We start from the raw sequence: 22,278 nt of genomic DNA on the forward strand, positions 1-22,278 counted from the left end.
CCGCCCTTTGTTAAATTGCACAATAGGCTGAATTTTATCAACTTTGAAGAAGTCCCGCTGCCGGAACTGAAAGTGGGGCCACTGGCAGCCTGTTCATTGACTGTCATTAGGGCTTTTATCAAATTGAGAGCAATGACCCCTCATCAGAGGACTGGCAATTCATCTACGCCACCACGAGCAGTGGCCAGGGCTGTGACTGCTGGATGAGAAGAAGGCAACTCCATGGTGAAGCACACTCAAAGACAAGGAAATTGTATTTTAAAGGCCCAGGGCCAGACAGGTAGGCGTCGGTGATCTGGTGGTGGTGGGGGGGGTGGGGTGGGGGGGTGGGGGGGGAGGCATCTATCACCTTCAAGTGGTGGCCACTGTCATCATGTGGTTCCTCCATGGGCCATGGAGTGGCCCTTAAGGAGAGCTACCCCTGGGGACTGGCTTGGAGGCCACCAGGGTTTACTTGGTAGGCTCCACATGCGGCAGTGGACTCTTCCGATGCGGGTAAAAGTGCCGGCGGGTGGGGGTGGGGATGGTGAAAATGGCCGTTAATTGGACACATCAGTGGTTCAATTAGCTGCTTGATGGGCAGCTGCACCACTGAGGTTCCCACCACTCTTAATATACCATTATAGCAGGAAGATATCAGCTTCCTACTGCTGCCCCCGTAATTTCACCAGCCCTCTTGTCTCCCAGTTCGTTTCCAAATGGCTGTTAAAAGTCAGCCATCATTTCAATGAGTTCAGCAGTGCAAAGTTTCAGAACATCTTCTCTACCCCAAGGATTTTTGAGACACTGATTGTCTTTTATGTCAAAAGTCCTGGACAACATTCAGGCTTGGGCAGATGGGTTGGATTTAGAGGGCACCATATTCCCTGGCTCCCTAATCGAAAAGTCAAACGTCAGCCCACCAACCTGATATCCGGTTTCCCTGCAGTGATATTACGTCGGGGGCAGCCTTAATTGTTTCAGAATGAGACTTCCGCCTCCATCTGGGAGGAAGTCCTGCCCTAGAGAGCTGATTGTTAGACTGGGCAGGGTGGGTGGCGGGTTAAAGGAGGTCACAATCTTGTGGAGGGGTCATTCCGATGGGCACAGGGGACACCTCAAATGAGGTATCTCCCCTTCCTGCCCAACAAGTGAAAATACCACATCCCCCCAATCGGCAGAGGTGAAATGAGGTCCTTAAGTGACATTAAATGATCAATGGATGACAGTGGCATAGTCAAAATGTTACTGCATTAGTTCTCCAGAGGGACAGGCTAGTGGTCTGTGGGAATGGGTTCAAATCCCACCATGACAGCTGCTGAAATTTAAAGTAACTTAATAAATCTGGAATTATAAAACTAGCCTCAGTAATGGTGACCATGAAGCAATCATCAATTGTAAAACTCCATCCGGTTCACTAATGTCCTTCAGGGAAGGAAAACTACCATTCTCACCTGATCTGGCCTAAATGTGGCTTCTGACCCACAGCAATGTGGTTGACTCTTAAATGCCTTCTGAGATAGCCTAGCATGCCACTCAGTTCAAGGGCAATTCGGGATAGGCAACAATGACACCCACATCTCGTGAAGGAATGCAAGAAAGTATTGCTCTCCACCCACATCCTCTCTCCCCATCCCAACCCTACTTCCCTTTGTTTCCAGCCCAGAATAAATTCTCACAACTTTCTTAATTTTCAACTGCAGTTTCAAAATCCTAACTGTCTATCGTTTGGCCCTCCGTTTACCATGGCATTTCTGCAGCTACCTATCTGCTCAACCATACCTTCATCTCCATCTTTGCTGCCCTCACCTCCATGAAAACCATTACTCACTCGCCCTGGCTGTTACCTCTGGCACTCTCCACTGCCTTAACTCCAAGGAAAGGAGATGAAAGGATATGGCTGACAACTTGTTTCGCCACTTATCATCAGTGCTGGCAGAACTGCATAAAGCATTCTCGGGTCCTCCTCTCATCTGCCAAAATTGATCATTATTCCAGAACTGTCTTAGAATTTAACGATAACGCTTGGTTTCTTTTCTCTACGGCAAACCATGCTCTTAAGCTCTTCTCTTCTTTCCCCTCCAGCCCCACCTCCAACAACAAATGTGATGAGTTCATGGACTTATTTGTTGCTAAAATTGTGACCATCCAATAAGTTGCCTCTGCTGCTCCTCGTCCTTCCACTACTTCCTCTAAGGTTCTTCTCTGCCCTAGCCCTGTACTTGCACTTCCTCCTATCTCGTCTCATGCCCTCTCTAGATCACCTTGATCTTGAGGTCCAACTCCTGCTCCCTTGACCCTATTGTCAATAACCTGCTGACTATCCAACCTCAACCGCCAAGTTAGTTGTTATCACTCCCCTTCTCAAAAGGCTAACCTTGACTCCTCGGTCCATGCAAACTACCATCTCATCTCCAACCTCCCTTTCCTGTCGAAAGGCTTTAAATCTGCTAACAGCACTGTGGGTGTGTGTATACCACATGGACTGCAGTGGTTCAAGAAGCTCATCACCACCTTCTCAAGGGCAATAGGGATGGGCGATAAATGCTGGTCTAGCCAGCGAGACGCATATCCCATAAATGAATATAAAAGAACTCCCAATCCCATGCCCATCTTTCCTGGAATTTCATGTTTGAATCCCTCCAATTAGGGTTCCACCACTGCCACAGTACCAAGAAGGCATTTATCAAAATCACAAATGACACACTATAAGACTGTAACAATGGTAGAATATTCCTCCTCATCCTTCTCGGCCTGTTTAGACAGGGCTTTATCACAGTTTTTTTTTCAGTTTATTCATTCATGGGATTTAGATGTCAAGAGGAGGCCCTTATGGATCATCCACTCGGCAATTCTGGCTGTAGATGGTAACAAAAGCTTCAGCATTATCTTTTGCACTAATGTGCTGGGAACGCCCATCATTGATGATGGGGCTATTTGTGAGCCCCCTCTTCCTGTTAGTTGTTTAATTGTCCACCACCATTCATGACTGGAAGTGGCAGGACTGCAGAGCTTTGATTTGATCCGTTGGTTGTAGGATTGCTTAGCTCTCTACCGCATGCTGCTTCTGCTGTTTGGCATGCGAGTAGTGCTGTGTTGTTGCTGCTAATGGCCCACAGCGCCTCATGGATGCCCTGTCCTGTGTTGCTAGATCTGTTCAAAATCTATCCCATTTAGCACAGTGTAGTGTCACACAACAAGATGAAGAGTACCCTGAATGAGAAGATGGGACTTCGTCTCCACAAGAACTGTGCAGTGGTCACTCCTACCAATGCTGTCATGGACAGATGCACCTGCAACAGGTAGATCAGTGAGGAGGAGGTCAAGTAGGTTTTTTCCTCTTGCTGATTCTCTCACCACCTGCCGTAGACCCAGTCTAGCAGCTATGCCCTTTAGGACTCAGCCAGCTTGGTCAGTAGTGATGCTGCTGAGTTTCTTTTGGTGATGGACATTGAAGTCCCCCAATCAGCGTATATTCTGTGCCCTTATCACCCTCAGTGCTTCCTCCAATTTATGTTCAATGTGGAGGAGTACTGATTCCTCAGCTGGTGGGGGTGCAGTAAGTGGTAATCAGCAGGAGGTTTCCTTACCCATGTTTGACCTGGAACACTCTGTGCAATTTTGGTATCCATGTTTAAAGAATGATAAACTTGCATTGGAGGTGGTACAGCAGGCGTTCACTAAATTGCCTAGGATGAGGGGGTTGTCCTATGATAAGCTGCTGAGTAAATTGGGCTTATATTCTCTGGAGTTTAGAAGAATGAAAGGCCATCTCATTGAAGGGTGCAAAATTCTGAAGGGCTTGATATGGTAGATGCTGAGAGTTTGTTTCTGCTTGTTGGGGAGTCTAAAACATGGGGAAACAGTCTCAGGATAAGGGGCCAAACATTTAGGATTGAGTTGAGGAGAAATTACTTCACTCAAAGGGTTGTGAATCTTTGGAATTATCTACCTCAGAGGGTTGTGGATGCTCCATCAATGACTACATTTAAGGCTTGGATAAACAAGTGTTTTGTCTCTCAGGGAATTAAGGAATATGAGAAGTGGACAAGAAAATGGAGTTGAAGTTTAAGATAAGCCATGATTGTATTGAATAGCAGAACAGGATTGACAGGCCATATGGTCTATCCTGCTCTATTTCTTGTGTTCCTCTGTTCTTGTGACCATGAGGCTTCATGGAGTCAGTGTTGAGGACTCCCAAAGCAATTCCTTCCTGGCTCTGTACCACCATGATGCTACCTCTGATGGGTCTGTCCTGATGATGGGACAGGGCATACTCAGGGATGGTGATGATGGTGCCTAGGACATTGTCTGTAAGGCATGATTCCATGATAAAAACAGAAAGTGCTGGAAAAACTCAGCAGGTCTGGAAGCATCTGTGGAGAGAAAAACAGAGTTAACATTTTGATTCCAACATGACTTTTCTTCAGAACAGATTCCATGAGTCTGATTATGTCAGGCTATGTCATCTTCCGATTAGGCACTTTATAGCCTTCTGGACTTAACATTGAGTTCAACAACTTCAGATCATGAGCTCCCTCCTCCATCCTCACTCCTATTTGATCCCCTTTTCTCAAATATTTATTTTTTAATTTTTATATATACATTTCTTTACCCATCTATTTCTATTATTATTTTAAAATTTATTTCCATTCATTGTTTTATCTCCACCTTTTAGCCTATTTTGATCTTTTCTCTCACCCCACCCCCATTAGGGCCACCTGGCACTTGCTCATCCTTCTTTCTACTCTTAATGTCACCATTAGCACCTCCTTTAGCCAGTATCATCAACACCTCTTTGACCTTTTGTTTATGGCATCTTTTGCAATCTCTCCTTTGCCTCCACCTATCACTGGCCTTCTATCTAGCTTCATATGTCCCAACCCCCCTTAAAAAGTATATATTTCACCATATTTCTACTTCTCTTTAGTTCTGAAGAGGAGTCATTTGGACTTGAAATCTTAACTCTATCTTTTTCTCCACAGATGCTGTCAGACCTGCTGAGTTTTTCCAGCAATCTTTATTTTTGTTTCAGATTTCCAGCATCCGCAGTATTTTGCTTTTATGTCAGGCTGTTGCTTGACTAGTGTGCAGGACAGCTCTCCCAATTTTGGCACAATCCCACAGATGTTAGTAAGGAGGGCTTTGTAGGGTCGACAGGGCTGGTTTTGCAGCTGTTGTTTCCGACGCCAGTTTCATTCCTTTTAGAATTTGTAGCAGTTTGATACAACTGAGTGGCTTGCTTGGCCATTTCAGAGGGCATTCAAGGGCTTTGGATCTGGAGTCACATGTATGTAGGCCAAACCAGGTAAGGACACGGATTTCCTTCTCTAAAGGACATTAGTAAGCTAGATGAGTTTTTATAACAATTGACAATGAGTTCATGGTCACCATTACTGAGACAACTTTTTAATTCCAGATTTATTAATTGAACTTAAATTCCACCAGCTGTCATGATGGGATTTGAACCTATGTCCCAGAACCCCATTTACCTGGACCTCTAGAAAACTAATCCAGTGACATTACCACTACACCACCGCCTCTGCTCAACCATACCAATTTCTTCCAATGCTTTCCACTGTCGTCCAGGTTGAATTGCACTCTCCAGGCTACATTCTTACCTATCTAGCTGTAGCCAGTGGATTAACTGCAACGGCTTTACTTCTTGCTTCTGCACTATTATCTTTGGTATCCCCCGAGGATCTATCATGCAGCCTCTTGGCGACATCATCCAAAAACATAGCCTCAGTTTCCGCATGTACTGTGTCGACATCCAGCTCTATCTCAGCACTAACTCTCTCGACCCTCCACTGACTCTAGGCTGTCATACTGCTTGTCTGACATCCAGTACTAGATGAATAAGAATTTCCTCCAACTAAGTATTGGGAAGAACAAAGTCATTGTTTTTGGTCTCACTAACCACAGACTTCATTCCTCTCTCTGGCAACTTTCTGATGCTGTACCAGCATGTTCACAACTTTGGTGTCATATTTGGCACTGAGATGATCTTACAAACATATAGCCATGCCATCACTACAATTGCTTGTTTCCACCTTCATAACATTGCCCAGCTGTGTCCCTGCCTCAGCTCATCCACTGCCATCCTGTTCCATATATTTTTTATCTCTACACTTGACTATTTCAACACACTCGTGACCAGCCTCCCATTTTATATCCTCTGTAAAGTTGAGGTAATCTAAAACTCTGATGCTTATGCTCTAACATAAAAATGTAAGAACATAAGAAATGAAAGCAGGAGTAGACCATATGGCCCCTTGATCCTTCTGTGCCACACAATATGATTCTGCCTCAACTCACTTTCCTGCCCTTGATTCCCTGAAAGGCCATTGTTAGCCTACATTGACTCCCCATCTGCACTGGAACGCTGCATTGGGCTGCAATAGAGTGATTAATTTGGCGTTTGGTGAGAGAGGGAGTTCGGTGAAGAGGAAGGAAGTGATCCTATCATTTTCTAAATGTCCTCAGTAAGAAGAGTGGTGGCCTTGGTAAGTTGGACCTGGTGAGTAATTCTTCTGTCTTTAATATTCTCTAAACTAGAGAAAGTAAAAGTAAATGGAGTAATTTAAGGGGAAGTATGGCAAGGCAGCGTGGCCAAATGGAATGCTCCTCCTGTGCAATGTGAGAAGCCAGGGATACTTCCAGTGTCCAGGGTGACCACATGTGCAGGAAATGTCTCCAACTTCAGCAACTCAAAATCCATGTTTCAGAGCTGGAGCTGCAGTTGTAGTCACTATGGAGCATCCACAAGGATGAGATCCTCATGGATAGCACGCACGGTGAGGTGGTCACACTGTATAGAATGCACAGGCAGAAAGGGAATGGGTGACTGCCAGGCAGATTAAAAACACTAGGCAGATAGTGCAGGAATCCACTGGGTCCACCTCTCTCTCTAACAGTTTTTCTGTTCTGGATACTGCTGGGAGAGATTGTTTTTCAGGGGAATGCAGCCAGAGCCAAGTCGGTGGCACCACAAGTGACTCAGCTGCACATTGTGGGAGAAAAAATGAATGGGAGACCAATAGTGATAGGGGATTCTATTGCAAGGGGAACAGATAGACATTTCTGCAACCACAGACGTGACACCAGGATGGTATGTTGCCTCCCTGGTGCCAGGGTCAAGGATGTCACTGTGTGGCTGTAGGACATTCTGAAGGGGGAGGGCGAACAACCAAGGGTCCAGGTCCACATCAGTACCAACGACAAAGGTAAAAAGAAACATGAGGTCCTGTAAGCAGAATATAGGGTGCCATGAAATAAATTAAAAAGCAGGACCTCAAAGATAGTAAACTGAGGATTACTCCCAGGGCCACATGCTCTTGAGATCAGGAATGGGAATATCAACCAGATGAATGCATGACTGGAGAGATGGCTTAGGAGGGAGGGATTTAGATTCCTGAGACATTGGAACCATTTCTGGGGAAGATGGGACCTGTAAAAACTGGACAGGTTGCACCCCAGCAGGGCTGGGGCTAATATCCTCATGGGGTATTCACTAGCACTGTGGGGGAGGGTTTAAACTAGAATGGCATGGGGATGGGAACCTGAGTGGGGACACACAAGAGAGGGAAACAAAGATAGAAATGAAAGACAGAAAAGTAAAAGAGCAAAAGTGGAAGGCAGCGAAAACAGGGGCTAGCAGCAAATGGGGCCATAGGACAAGAAAAATGTGTGTAAAAAGACAAGTCTAAGGGCACTATATCTGAATGCACGGAGAGGAATTAACAGCGCAAAAAGATGTAAATGGGTACAATATGTTTGCAATTTGGAGACTTGGCTGCAGGTGACCATGGCTGGGAACTGAGTATCCAAAGGTACTCGACATTTAGGAAGGACAGGCAAAAAGGAAAAGGAGGTGGGGTGGCATTGTTAGATAAGGATGAAATCAATGCAATAGTGAGAGAGGATATTGGCTCAGAAAATCTAGATGTAGAATCAGTCTGAGTGGAGCTACAAAGCAACAAGGGGAAGAAAACATTAGTGGGAGTTGTCTATAGGCCTCCAAACAGTAGTGGTATGGCATTCAACAGGAAGTTAGAGATGCATGTAACAAGGGTGTTACAATAATCGTGGGTGATTTTAATTTATATATAAACTGGGCAAACGAAATTAACAATAATACTGTGGTGGATGAATTCCTGGAGTGTGTACGAGATGTTTTTTTAGACCAATACATTCAAAGAAACAACTAGGGAACAGGTTATCCTAGATTGAGTATTGTGCAATGTGAAGGAGTTAATAATCTTGCTATGTGGGGTCCTTTAGGGAACAGTGACCATAACAAGCTGGAATTCTTCTATAGGATGGAAACTGAAGTAATCCGATCAGAAACTAGGGTCCTAAATCTTAACAAAGGAAATTGTGAAGGTATGAGCATGAGTTGGCTAAGATAGATTGGGGAACTTCATTAAAAGTCATGATGGTGGATTGTCAATAGCTAATAGTTAAGGAACAAATGCAAGCATAGCAACAGTTATATATATTCCTTTTTGGCACAAAAACACAACAGGAAAAGTGGCCCAGCCATGGCTAACATTAGAAATTAAGGATAGTATTAGATCCAAAGAAGATTCATATAAAGTTGCTAGAAAAAGTAGCAAGTGTGAGGATTGGGAACAGTTTAGAATTTAACAAAGGTGGACCAAGCGATTGATTAAGATGAGAAAATAGGGCATGAGAGTAAGCTTGAACATAAAAGTGGACTGTAAAAGCTTCCATAAGCATGTAAAAAGAAAAAAAAATTAGTGAAGACAAATGTAGGTCCTTTGCAGTCTGAAATAGGAGAATTTATAATGGAGAACAAGGAAATGACAGAGTAATTAAACAAGTGCTTTAGTTCTCTCTTCATAGAGGAAGACACAAATAACTTCCCCAAGGGTCTAGTGAGAAGGAGGAATTGAAGGAAATTAGCATTACTAAAAAAAAGTACTGGAGAAATTAATGGGACTGAAAGCTGATAAATCCCAGGGTCTGATAATCTACATCGTAGGGTACTTAAGGAGGTGGCAATAAAAATAGTGGATGCGTTGGTTGTCACCTTCCAAAATTCTGTAGATTCTGGAAGAGTCCTGGCAAATTGGAGAGTAGCAAATATAACCCCACTATTTAAAAAGGGAGGGAGGGAGAAAGTAGGGAATTATAGACCAGTTAGCCTACATTAGTAGTAGGGAAAATGCTATAAAGGATGTGATAACAAAACACTTAGATAAGATCAGCCAAGTGAGTCAAAATTGACATGGATTTAGGACAGGTAAATCATGCTTGACAAACCTACTGGTGTTTTATGAGGATCTAATTAGCAAAATAGATAAGGGAGAACCAGTGGATGTGGTGTATTTGGATTTTCAGAAAGCTTTTGATAAAATCCCACGTAAAAGGTTAGCATGCAAAATTAAAGTACGCCAAATTGTGGTAATATATTGCCATGGATTGAGAATTAGTTACCAAACAGGAAACAGAGAGTAGGAATAAATGGGTCCTTTTTGGAGTGGCAGGTGGTGACTAGTGAGATACGGCAGGATCAGTGCTTGGGCCCCAGCTCTTCACAATATATGTCAATGATTTGAATGAGAGAACCAAATGTAACATTTCTAAGTTTGCTGAAGACACAAAACGGCAGGGATATGAGTAGTGAGGAGAATGTTAAGAGGCCTCAAGATGTTTTAGACAAGTTGAGTGAGTGGGCAAAATATATGACAGATGCAGTATAACGTGGATAAGTGTGAAGTTATCCACTTTGGTAGGAAAAAACAGAATGGCAGAATATTACTTAAATGGTAATAGATTGGGAAACATTGTTGTACAAAGTGACCTGGGTGTCCTAGTACACCAGTCACTGAAAGCAAGCATGCTGGTGCAGCGAGCAATTAAGAAGGCAAATGGCATGTTGGCCTTCATTGCGAGAGGACTTGCATACAGGAGCAAGGATATCTTACTGCAGCTGCACAGGGCCTTGGCGAGACCACACTTGGAGTATTGTGTGCAGTTTTGGTCTCCTTACCTAAGAAAGGATATACTTGCCATGGAGGGAGTGCAGCAAATGTTCACCATTCCTGGGATGGCAGGACTGTCATATGAGGAGAAATTGGGTCAGCTAAGCCTGAATCCACTGGAGTTTAGAAGAATGAGAGGGGATCTCATTGAAATGTATAAAATTAAGACAGGTCTGGACAGATTAGATGCAGGGATGATGTTTCTTCTGGCTGGGGAATCTAGAACAAGGGGTCAGTCTCAGGATACAGGGTAGGCTATTTAGGACTGTGAATAGTGAACCTGTGGAATTCTCTACCAGAGAAGGCTGTGGAGGCCAAGTCACTGAATATATTTAAGAAGGAAATAGATAGATTTCTAGACTCTAAATGCATCAAGTGGTATGGGGAGAGCGAGAGTATGGTGTTGAGATAGAGGATCAGCCATTATCATATTGAAGAGCCGAATGACCTACTCCTGCTCCTTTTTCCTATGTTGCTATCTAAGCAATGCATTGATTTTAAAATCGCAGCCTTGTTTTCAAGTCCCTCCATGGCCTTGGTCCTCCCTACCTCTGTAATCTCTAGCCCTAGATTCAGCCCGTCATTCATCTGAGATACTCTATTTCTGGCTGCTTCAGCGTTCCTGATTTTAATAGTCCACCATTGGAGGCCATGCCCTAATTTCTGTGATTCTCTACCAGCCTCTCTGCCTCCCCACCTCTCTTTCCTCCTTTAAGTCACACCTTAAAAAATACCTCTTTAACCAAGCTTTTGGCCACCTGCCTTCCTTATGTGGCTCAGTGTTAAACTTTATACGACAGTGTACCCGTGAAGAGCCTTGGGATGTTTTACTATGCTAAAGGCACTATATAAATACAAGTCATTGTTGTTGTAACAGTAATATAAAAGTATGAAAACCCTTATTAAGGAATGACAAAGTCATTTGGGCTATGAGATCACTTCACCATTGGTGCAATGAATGCTGTTCCCTATTATCTTGTATATCATTCAATAACTCATATACCATTACCTATGAAGAAAAAGATACAACCATCTAATAGTATGGAATAATAATTCTCACTATAAAACCTTGGGTTGCAAACAAGAAACAATAACAGGCAGGAGTTTTTGCAGAGACAGAAATTCATACCTCTAGTACAAGCCAGAGCTGATCTCCATTCTTTACATCCTTCTTATAGTACATTCCATAGAATTTGACCACATTATCATGATCAGAAAGAGCTTGGAGGATGTTGTACTCAGCCTCGATTTCTTCATCAATATCCTAATATCAAAAATATACAAAATTATTGTTCAATTGGAAATCATCAGTGTCAGATCTGCCAGTTACAACAATAATTTCCAGAATCAGGCATTGAGTTTCGCATTTATCTAATGTGTCTAATTGTTGTTACAGTTTTTCATATTTAAAACAATGATGCAATATATTTAAAAGATTCATAATACTGTGTACAATCTTTGGCATTTAACACCCATTTCCCCTCTTAAACCATTATTTTTTTCTGTTGAAAGGGCTGACTGAGGAATGATTTCACTGGTGGTTACAGCTCCCCAGTACCCTATTGAAATGTGTATTCTTCATGTGTAAACCTAGATGGTGAATGTTGTTCATGGCATGGTGTACTTTTGTCTACAATTAAATCCATTGACAAAGCTGTTCTCTACAATGTGGTCCTGTTCTCGATCTTCCTCCTGCATGCCTCCTCATTTTTTCTTTCTTTGCCCAAGGCTGCAGTTATTTTACAGCCCTGAGCTCACTTATCCTGTCAGTGAAACTAATATTCATCCCCAATCCCAGTTGCTAACCCCCACCTTCCCTCTCCTAAGCACAATGTTTGCCAATATTATTAACCTATTTCTATCATCTGGCACCAAACTCTTTCAAAACACATATTATCTTCCCCTCCTCAAAAATTATCCCCTCTTTTACATTCTCTTCAAATCTCACAGTATCCAATGGCTCAGTGGTTACAATTTTGCATGTACACCAGAAAATTGAGCAATCAAGCTCCACTTCAGATGTTTGAACTCATGAAAGGTGTTTCTTTATCCCTAACCTTCCCTTGCATACTGAAATGCATTGTTGACTCACGACTGCACTTTCATCTCTCCGATTGTTACCTGAGTAAGATCCTACAAACTTTGTCCCACCCCCAGAGACTGGTCTGTTTAAACTCACAAGTGATATCCTGTGCAATTGCGATCAAGGCTTCTTGTCTCTCTTCATCCCTCTTGACCTCTCCATTACTTTTCACCCTGTTGACCTTTCCATCCTTGCCCAACATGTCTTTCTGGCAGTTCATGGTTCTGTTGCAGGGTTCAAAATACATAGGAGCAGTGGGCAAATTTGCCCTTAGTAGCCCGCCAAAAAGCAAAGACGGGGCAAAAAATTCAAAAAAGGTCACCACACCCAACCCGCTCCTGTAACAATGCGACTTTACATTATGGTTCCTCCATGGTCCGAGGATGAGCAATTACAGGCAGAAGCGGAGGCATCATTTTGAGAGCAGGAAAACATATAGGGCAGAATTTTCTGCCTACCGGGCGGGTGGGCCTGACCCACTCGCTGGCAAGTGGGGAGCTGATCCCCGCTAGAGAAGCAGGCCCCGCCGCCATTTTAAGTGGGCGGGCCAATTAGGACCCGCCCAGCATGACGCCCGGTGGGAAGGGCTATGCACTTCCTGTGCGGACAGGGAGAGATTCCCCAAATGCAAGAGTGTATTCTTTCGAGCACGCACACAAAAGAGTGCACATCTCCCTGAGGCTAAATCCTGCCTCAGGGAGATCGCGGAAAGTTGAACAAACATTAAAAATAGAAAAGTTAAAAAATCCTTTAACATGTCCCCCTCATGTTACAATGTCACACAAGATGGGACATGCTAATAAAATTCACTAAAACTTTATTAAAGTTTTTTAAACCCTACATGAAACCTCATCCCGCCAGCTGATTTCGCTGTGCCCCCACCATCCTGAAGATTTAAATGGGGCAGGATGACGTCGGGGGGAACCCCCAATGTCATCCCGCGTCATTTTGCGTGTTGGCGAGCGGGCCCTGCCCCCTGCTCACCGACGGCAAAATTCAGCCCATAGAGTTTGACTGGAGGAGTAGTGAGTGTGGGAGAGATAGAATCTGTGAAGGAGAAGGGTCATATGGACTCGAAACATTAACTCTGTTCTCACTCCAGAGATGCTGCTGGACCTGCTGAGTTTTTCTAGCATTTTCTGTTTTTGTTGTAGAGTCTGTGAGGATTTGCTCCTCCAATCACAGATTCTGTCTCTCCCGTGCTTACTGCTCCAGCTCCTCCAATCACGGGTTCCCACCCTCCAGTTTTGCTGCTCCTCCAGACACAGAAGCTATGATTGGAGGAGCAGCAAGGGTGGGCAGAAGGAAAGCCATGACTGGAGGAGCAGCAAAGGTGGGAGCAGGGAGGGAACCTGTGATTGGAGGAGCTGGAGCAGCAGCATGGGAGAGATAAGAGAATTGAAAGCAAAAAAAAACCTTTTCGTCAAGTTGAAGAGAGAGCGAAAGAGACAGAAACAATTCTCTTCAGAGCAAAACCTCAGAACCTGGCAGTCAATGGATAGTTGACACTGTTTTCCCTCCCTTTGAAATTATTATTTTTAACAATCCTTTTAGAGTTTGTCACAACTCACTGGGGATAGTGCGCTGTAATATCAAGCCCCACTGTTCCCCGAGCCATGACAAATATGTAAAGGTTTGATCAAACCACCAGATTGCCCCAATTCTACCTAATTTAGTTTAGGTTAACAGAATACAAGCACCAGGTTTGTAAACTTAATAAGTAAATAACTTTATCGAACAAACTGTTATTAACCAGTGACAAAAGAAAGAAAAATGAACTGCTAATTTCTAGCTCTATAACCTAAACTCTACCCCTTCTTAAATCCCCATACACACACATACAAGACACATAAGACACACAAAAACATGCATTTTAAGGGTGGGTTAAAACAGTTCAATAGCACTAATTCCGGAGTACAGGGTTCGATAGGTTGATTTTGATTGATGTCTTCCAAATTCATTTCAGTTCTTGTTGATGACACAAGGTGGTCTTCCAGCACTTTCAGTATTTAGTACACTGATTGAGCACTTGCCCTTCGATGTCTGTGACAGGGAATTTCCCCTTTGCCTCACGACAGGGGTTGTCAGAGAGAGAACAGATTATAGAGATGTGGACCAGGATTTTCCCCTCAGCGATTTGGGGACGGGGCCTGCTATCCGAAGGGAAAATGACGCGGGATGATGTTGGGAGGTATACCCAACGTCATGCCGGTCCCTTTAAATTTTTAGGAAGGCGGGTGGACAGCGAAATCAGTTGTCTGCCAGCCGACCTGTCAATGGCCAATTGAGGCCATTGACAGGCTAGTTAAGATAATTAAAGACCTGTCTGTCCAAGCTTAAGGCTGGCGGGCAGGGTTCCAGATTATTTATGAAACTTCATCCAATGGCGGGATGAAGTTTCATTTCTGTTTTTTAAAAATGTTATAAATTTTAAGTGTTTATCATTAACATGTCCCATTTTGTGTGACATTGTCACATGAGGGGGAACATGTTAATAATTTTAATAATTTTCTATTTTTAGACTTTACTTACCTCTCACGAATCTCCCTGAGACAGGTCTTGGCTTCAGGGAGCAGTGTGCTCTTTCGCGCACATGTGCTAAAGAGTGCACTTTGACAGATGGGGAATTCCCTCCCCCCCACCACACAAGAAGCACACAGCGCTTCCTGTCGGGCAGGCCACTGGGTGGGCCTTAATTGGCTTGCCCACAAAATGGCGGCAGGCCTCGTTTCAGTGGTGGGAGTTGGCTGTCCACCCGCCGCCGAGCCAGTGGAGCCCGCAAGCCATCCGAGGGCAAAATTCTGTCCATAAGGAGAAAAAGCCAGCTAGTTATTGTAGAATTATTGGAATCTGCCACACACAGGAGAAAAAGGTTTTAGGTCTTGTTCCTTTTAGGCTAGAAACTATTCTTCCCTGCTCTCACACAAAACCTGGTCACCTGGTCAGGAGCCAATTAAAATGCTGTTGTCAGGCAGCTCCCTTGGTCCAGCACTCCTTTCCAGCACCATCCGGTCTTTCATGGCACACTGTTCCAGGACTGCAATATTGTATATATTTCTTATCCTGTTCCAATGATCATGTCTTTCAACATCCAACCATTGTAACCTTAATCCACAGTCCAACAGAAAATAAAAAGGTATGTTCTTTGCAACAGTCCAACAGAAATAGAAAGATATGTTCCTTACAAGTTGCTTGTTTATTATTGAGGGGGAGGGGGCTGTTTTTGTCAGCCACTGGTGAGGATGCACTAAGGTGAGTCTTTTGTTAATTATTTATAAATTAACAAACAGTCTCCTCCACATCGTCTCTGAGTTACAACCTTCCTATTCTAATATATAAAATAAGATAATTGGATCTCGGTGCCACCATTGATGGATCCAGAGGAGAGAATGAAGCCAAAATGGCAGCAGATCCAGTGCGGGTAAAGTGGCTCTGGCTGTGTCTGTGAGACACATTCTGTTAGAGAGAGGGGGGAGGAAGGGAGAGAGACAATAGGGAGGAAGACAGAGAGAGACACTGAGGAAGGAGGGGGGATTGTGGGGAGAACGGTATCTCAAAAGGAAAGAGAGAGAGAGAGAAGGCGTGTGGGCAACAGGTGACATTGCTCACTTTGACATTTTCATCTTATTTTATTTATTTATGTATATGATTTTTTAAAAAATTGTTCTCCTTCCTTTGAAAACCCTCTTCCTCGGCCTAACTTTCTAGTTTATAAACTACTGCTGGAACAACAATAACCAAACAAAAAGAAAATAGTTAAATTGTTTCCAATGGCTTTCTTCCTCTTTTATATTTGTCCAATAAATTATTTTGTGACTAAAGTTTAAAGTAAAGGGATCTGGCATGGGGGGAGAGAAAATATTGTGGGGGAAATCCAGTTCTCTTAGGTTTCTCTTATGCTTCACTATGCTTCTGCTTTAGAAGTGTCTGTTGTTACAACCAGTTCCCAGGTGAGATCCTCCAATTTGTTAACTTCCCAAACAGGACCCCAATTTTGTTATGCTCCCAGGTGAGGAGGAATGAGCTGACACCCCTTCTTTATTCAAAGATTGGTCTTGATTGGTCACAACAAGGTTAATTTTAAAGGGGCACCTGTTACCCCCGTGGATACTTTTACCCGGTCCAAATGTATTTACCATTTAGAAGGAGCCAATTTAACCAGGCTTTCTTGAGTCAAAGAAAGAGTAAGTTTATCAGTTGCTCTAAGCTCCGAGAAAAATAATAAAAACCCAACGCCTATACATACAGATCAGAAATGAGAAGTTAAGAGTCCAAATAAAAGTTTTAAAAATATACAAATCAGTCTTTGGATTGTCTGTGAGGCAATGGTTAAGTTGGGTGATTCTGGTAGAGCTGACTTTGTTAGTTTTGCAGTTGGTTTGGAGACACTTGGTCAATATTACCTCTTCAGTTCTAATGAGGTCTCTTTAAGTTCTGGACAGCACATCTGCTGATTTGATTTCCCAGCAATGTGGGTGATTTTTTATGTGGTACGGTTGTAGAAACAAACTCCAGTGGAATAACCTAGCATTCTGTGTCCTAAACTTTTCCACTGTGGAGTGCCATTTCTGATGTTTATTTAGTTTTTTGGAGAAGTACCCATCTGGCCTCTCTATCCCTGATTTATCTTCCTGGAGGAAGACAACTCCTGCCTGGATGTCACTCACATCGATCGCTACTTTAAATGCTTGGTTAAACTTCAGAGCTGCAAGCACAGGCTCGCCTATTAAAATGGCTTTCAGCTATTCGAAAGCTGTCTGACATTTCTCAGTTCATACTACGTTTGCTTTCTTTCTGTCGTAGGTCTGTCAGTGGGACAGCTACTGTGCTGAAGTTTGGGACGCACTTGTGGTAGAACCCACACATACCCGAGAACCTCATGATTTCCCATATGGTGTTGGGAATGGGGAACTGTGCTATTGCTTGTACCATTGTGGCTCTGGGCATTAATTGTCCTAGATAGGTCACCTGGGCCTTAGCAAACTCAGTCTTTGAAAGCTTAACCACTAGGTTGGCTGACTACTTTCTGGAAGAGGGCTTCCAGTTGTTCTAAATGAGTTTCCCAGGTGTCACGATACACTTGGAGGTCATTTGGATACACTATGCAATTGGATTAGTCCATCACTACCTGGTACATCAACCTTTGAAAGGTGTCTGGGGCATTTTGGAGTCCAAATCTTGACACTGGATTAACCGATCCGGAGTTACAAGGCAGAAATTTCCTTTGCGCGGGCAGTCAAGGGAACCTGCCAGCATACCTTGAGTAGATCTATCTTTGCAATGTAGGCTGCTTTACCTACTATCTATGCAATCTTCCAGGCAGGGTATTGGGTAGGAGTCGAATAGCTGCATTAACTTTTCAGTAGTCAATGCAAAGCCTTGTGGAACTGTCCGGCTTGGGCACGAGCACAACTAGGGAGCTCCAACTACTGCTGCTAGGCTCAATTAATTGGCACTCTAGCATGTAGTTAATCTCCTCCCAAATCTGTGCCAGCATTTCTGGGCCTAGACAATAGGGAGGTTGCCTTATGGGAGGGGCCTTTCCAACATCTACATCATATGGAGCTAATGTGGTGCAGCCTGGCCTGTCCCTGCATAAGCCTTTAAATGCAGTGAGCAGTCACGTCAAATCTGCTCACTGTTCTGCACTTAGGTGGGTGAATAAGGAGTCTATGTTCGCTAGTATCTCTATGTTGGTTAGTCGGGTAGCAAGGGGTTTAATGTGGATCACCCATGTCTCCCTCCAATTCATCCCCACTGCTACCCTCATCGTCTAGGTTTGTGGCAATGGGACAGACTGTTACCTGCTTGTCCCCTTCTCGGCTGTGTTATTGCTTTATCATGTTAACATGACACAGTCTTTGCTTTTTCCCCCAATCTGGGGTCTCAATTAGATAGGTTACTTCTCGAGCTTCTTTGCCAAACTGATGGCAAAGAACTGGGCTTTTAAGGGCTCACCTGGTATTGTTAGGAGCACTAATACATTGCCTCCTGGCTGAAAGGTTTGGGCCCTGGCATGTTTGCCTGTCTCTTTCTTCATAGCTATCTGGGGGATTTTTAAATGTTCTCGGGCCACATCACAGGATCTCTTGAGTCGCTCCTGCAACACTGTTCCATAGTCTAACATGGAGACTTCCTTCTTCTGTTCTTAAAACCTCTCCTTGATTAGTTTCAGAGGCCCTCACACTTAGGGCCCATAAACTAATTCAAACTGAATAAAACCAGTGGACTCATTGGGTGAGTCCCTAGTAGCGTACAGAAGAAAACCGAGTCCTTTATCCAAGTCATGGGGGTACTTGTGGCAAATACCCTGATCATTGTTTTTAGGGTCTGGAGGTCCTGTTCTAGTGCCCCCGAAACTGCAGGTGATGCGCAGAAGACTTCAGCTGAGTCTCGCCCAGGTTATCCATGACTCCCTGGAATATTTTGGGCATGAACTTGAGCCCTGATCTGACTGGATCCCTTTGGGCAGCCCACACCTGGTAAAGTATTTGGTTAATTCCCCCACCAATGTTTTGGCAGATATGGTTCTTAGCAGGTAGCCATGTCCATGATAGTAAGGATATACTAATAGTCCGTTTTGGTTTTGGGCAGGGGCCGCAGTTAGTCCACTAACACCTTGCTGAACGGTTCCCCAAAAGCTGGCATGGCAACCACAGGTACAGGTTTAATTGTAGGCTGGGGTTTTCCCACAACCTGACAGGTGTGGCAGTTTCTGCAAAACCCTACTACACTCCTGTGAGATATGGCCAGTAAAACTACTGGCTGATGCAGGCCTGAGTTTTGTGTATGCCGACATGCCCAGACGTCAGAATTCTGTGAGCTAGCTGTCATGTTTCCCTATGGCACCTCAGCAGCACCATGACTTGTATTTGCTTGCATTTCTTTTTAAAAAACATGGGTCTTCTTTAAAAAGTTCAGCATGCCCGGAAGTAATTTGTGGCTATAATCAGCTTCTCGTGACACTATATACAAGTTTTTTTTGGCTGTTGTTTAAGGCTGGGATTTTTGGTGCCTGCTGGCATTGGTTGTCTTTGATGGCATGTGTGGACAATATGGCACGATCTGTTTCACGACGGCGTGAAGCCAGCTTGTGATTGTCCACACAGTCCGCTGATGGCGGGTCGCATTTCTCACCATCGGACGTCGGGAACATCGTTGTACTACATCTGGGATAAAAACAAAAAAACTGCGGATGCTGGAAATCCAAAACAAAAACAAAAACAGAATTACCTGGAAAAACTCAGCAGGTCTGGCAGCATCGGCGGAGAAGAAACGAGTTGACGTTTCGAGTCCTCATGACCCTTCGACAGAACTGGTTCTGTTGAAGGGTCATGAGGACTCGAAACGTCAACTCTTTTCTTCTCCGCCAATGCTGCCAGACCTGCTGAGTTTTTCCAGGTAATTCTGTTTTTGTTTTTGTATTGTACTGCATCTGCTTATCATTATAAGGCCAGCCCGCAGGACCCATCCCCCCACTCTTGCTGTATCGTCCGCCCACATTGGCAGGAAAACACGCAGATGTGTTTCACAACAACACATAAGTGACTTGTGTCTGGCGGGGTTTACTTCGCTCATGACTTCAAAGTTTGTTTGCTTACCTTGCTTCAGTCAGCACTCGCAGTCATCAGCACCAAGCTTCACTGACAGCACCACATCACTTTTAGGAGAGCTCATGGTAGGTGTCTACCTACCAGACAAGCCATATGTGGGTGGCTTTTCAGTGATTAGGCCTTGCTTGGCAAAGGGGGAGAAGTGGCCTCAGGCAAGGGAAGGGCCTGCAAGATGAGGGCTGTACTGGGGAAGGAGTGTAATCCAGCATGTGTGAGGGGCACATGCTAATAAAATCAAAATACCTCATATGCTGGAAATCTGAAGCAAAAACAGATAATGCCGGAAAAACTCAGCAGGTCTAACAGCATCTGTGGAGAGAACAAAAACAAGAGTTAACATTTCGAGTCCATATGACTCTTCTTCAGGGTTAAAAGGAAGTAAAAATGTGATGAAATTTATACCGTTTAAGGGGAGTGGAACAGGTGAAGATGGATAGAAGGCCAGAGATAGGTGGAGGCAAAGGAGAGATTGCCAGAAATGTCATGGACAAAAGGACAAAGGGGTGTTAATGATAGTGGTACTGGCTAATGGAAGTGCTGATGATGGCATTAAGGTCAGAAAGCAGAATGTGATAATAGCAGGACAAGGGTAAGCACTCTGGAAAGAACAACAAGAACAAGTGATAGATGGCCCTTGTTGGGTGGGGGACAGGGGATGGTGGCTCCCACCATCAGCACCTCCATTAGCCAGTACCACTATCAGTAACACCCCTTTGTCCTTTTGTTCATGACATCTCTGGTAATCTCTCCTTTGCCTCCATCAATCAATAGCCTTCTATCCAGCTTCACCTGCTCCACCCCTTAAACAATATAAATTTCATCACATTTTTACTTCTCTTTAGCTCTGAAAAAGAGTCATACTGAATCGAAATGTTAACTCTTGTATTTCTTCTCTCCGCAGATGCTGTTAGACCTGCTAAGTTTTTCCAGCATTTTCTGTTTTTGCTTCAGGTTTCCAGCATCCACAATATTTTGCTTTTATCTTAGTGTTTTAATTCACTGCCACTTCTCTTCCAGGAATGCCTATCTTGAAGAGGTACTGCTCTTCTCTCCAACAGGATTTCCATTTGTTTCTTTTGCCTTGTTCACCTTCACTGCTTTACATTTCCCTCCTGGTGTTTGACAAGATGTTTACCAAAACTCACTTTCACAGCCATATTTCCTTCCTCAGTGACTGTCTCTGTCTCTGACTTACCCCATGTGGATTCCAACTGAAGTTCCGTCCCTCATGTTTCGAATCCACCCAGGAATACAGGTGTCTCTGGGATATACAGTGCTCCTCGGACTGCTGTTCTTGCCGCATCCTGAGATCCACACTCATGCCATGTGCAACCATATGAACACACTCGACCTCTCCCTCCAGCAGCACCGACTCACGCTATCCCAAAGATGTCCTTGTCCCCAGTTTCATTTTATTCTTCGTCTCATCTGATGCTTTAACAAGAAACTTTGTCTCTTCCTTTCAGATGCTAAAGAACACAAGCTCCAACAACTCATTGATACCAATGCCCATCCAGGACCCTCCACCCCTTCCCATCCCTCTGACCCTATCTCGTCTTCTAACCCCAGTCCTTGCCGTGTATTCACCATACCCTCAGACCTTCCCCTCTCTGATGCTGAACATTCAGTACTCAGCAAAGGACTCAGTTTCATGCCCTTACTCCCTCACCTCAATGAGTTCCAGGTCGGCTAAACTCTTCTCCGCTGCCTTCGCCTCCATGCTCAATTCTTTGGGCAGGAGTCCTCCCCCCATTCTACGGATCCTTACAGCTGCCTCCAGTATCTTCCCTCCACCTGGACCCCTCCATCTGGCATCTTAACTGCTCTTGATCTTTTCTTTGAGAGCTCCGGCATGACATCAGCCATCTCAATTTCTCTGCTCCTCTCACCCACCCTAACCTGTCTCTTTCTGAACTTGCTGCACTCTGTTCTCTCAGGTTCAACCCTGACTTTGTTATCAAGCCTGCTGACAAGGGTGGTGCTGTTGTTGTCTGGCATACTGACCTCTACATGGCAGAGTCTGAGCGCCAACTCTCAGACATTTCCTCCTTCCTCCCCCTGGACAATGACCCCATCACCGAACATCAAGCCATTGTTTGCAGGATCGTCACTGACCTCATCTCCTTTGGGGATCTTCCCTCCACAGCTTCCAACCTCATAGTCTCTCAACCTCAGACAGCCCACTTCTACCTCTTCCCCAAAATCCACGAATAGGGCTGTCCCGGTAGACCGATCATGTCAGCCTGTTTCTGCCTCATGGAACTCATTTCTTCCTATCTTGACTCTGTTCTCTCTCCCCTTGTCCTGTCTTTTCCCACCTGCATCCACAATTCCTTTGATGCTCTACTTCATATCAACAATTTCCAGTTTCTTGGCCCTAACTGCCTCCTCTTCACCATCGACGTCCAATCCTTCTACAACTGCATCCCCACCACAATGGTCTGAGGGCTCTCTGCTTCTTCCTTGAATAGAGGCCCGAACAATCCCCATCCACCACTACTCTCCTCCATCTGGCTGAACATGTTCTCTCATTGAACAATTTCTCTTTAAACTTGTCTCACTCACTCCAAATAATAAATGTGGCTATGTGTAC

The 22,278-nt window shown here is 44.3% G+C and overlaps 1 protein-coding gene across 1 annotated transcript in view; it reads right to left on the minus strand.

The window, feature by feature from the left end:
* myo3a (myosin IIIA) overlaps nt 1-22,278 on the minus strand; it is a 611,422-nt gene that overhangs the window by 523,229 nt on the left and 65,915 nt on the right. The window contains exon 2 of the mRNA XM_041183939.1: nt 11,119-11,253. Within this exon, the coding sequence (XP_041039873.1) occupies nt 11,119-11,253 (135 nt within the window). The remainder of the gene's footprint in view (nt 1-11,118; nt 11,254-22,278) is intronic.

This window comes from Carcharodon carcharias, chromosome 3 (assembly GCF_017639515.1).
Source record: "Carcharodon carcharias isolate sCarCar2 chromosome 3, sCarCar2.pri, whole genome shotgun sequence".
NCBI classification, from domain to species: Eukaryota; Metazoa; Chordata; class Chondrichthyes; order Lamniformes; family Lamnidae; genus Carcharodon; species Carcharodon carcharias.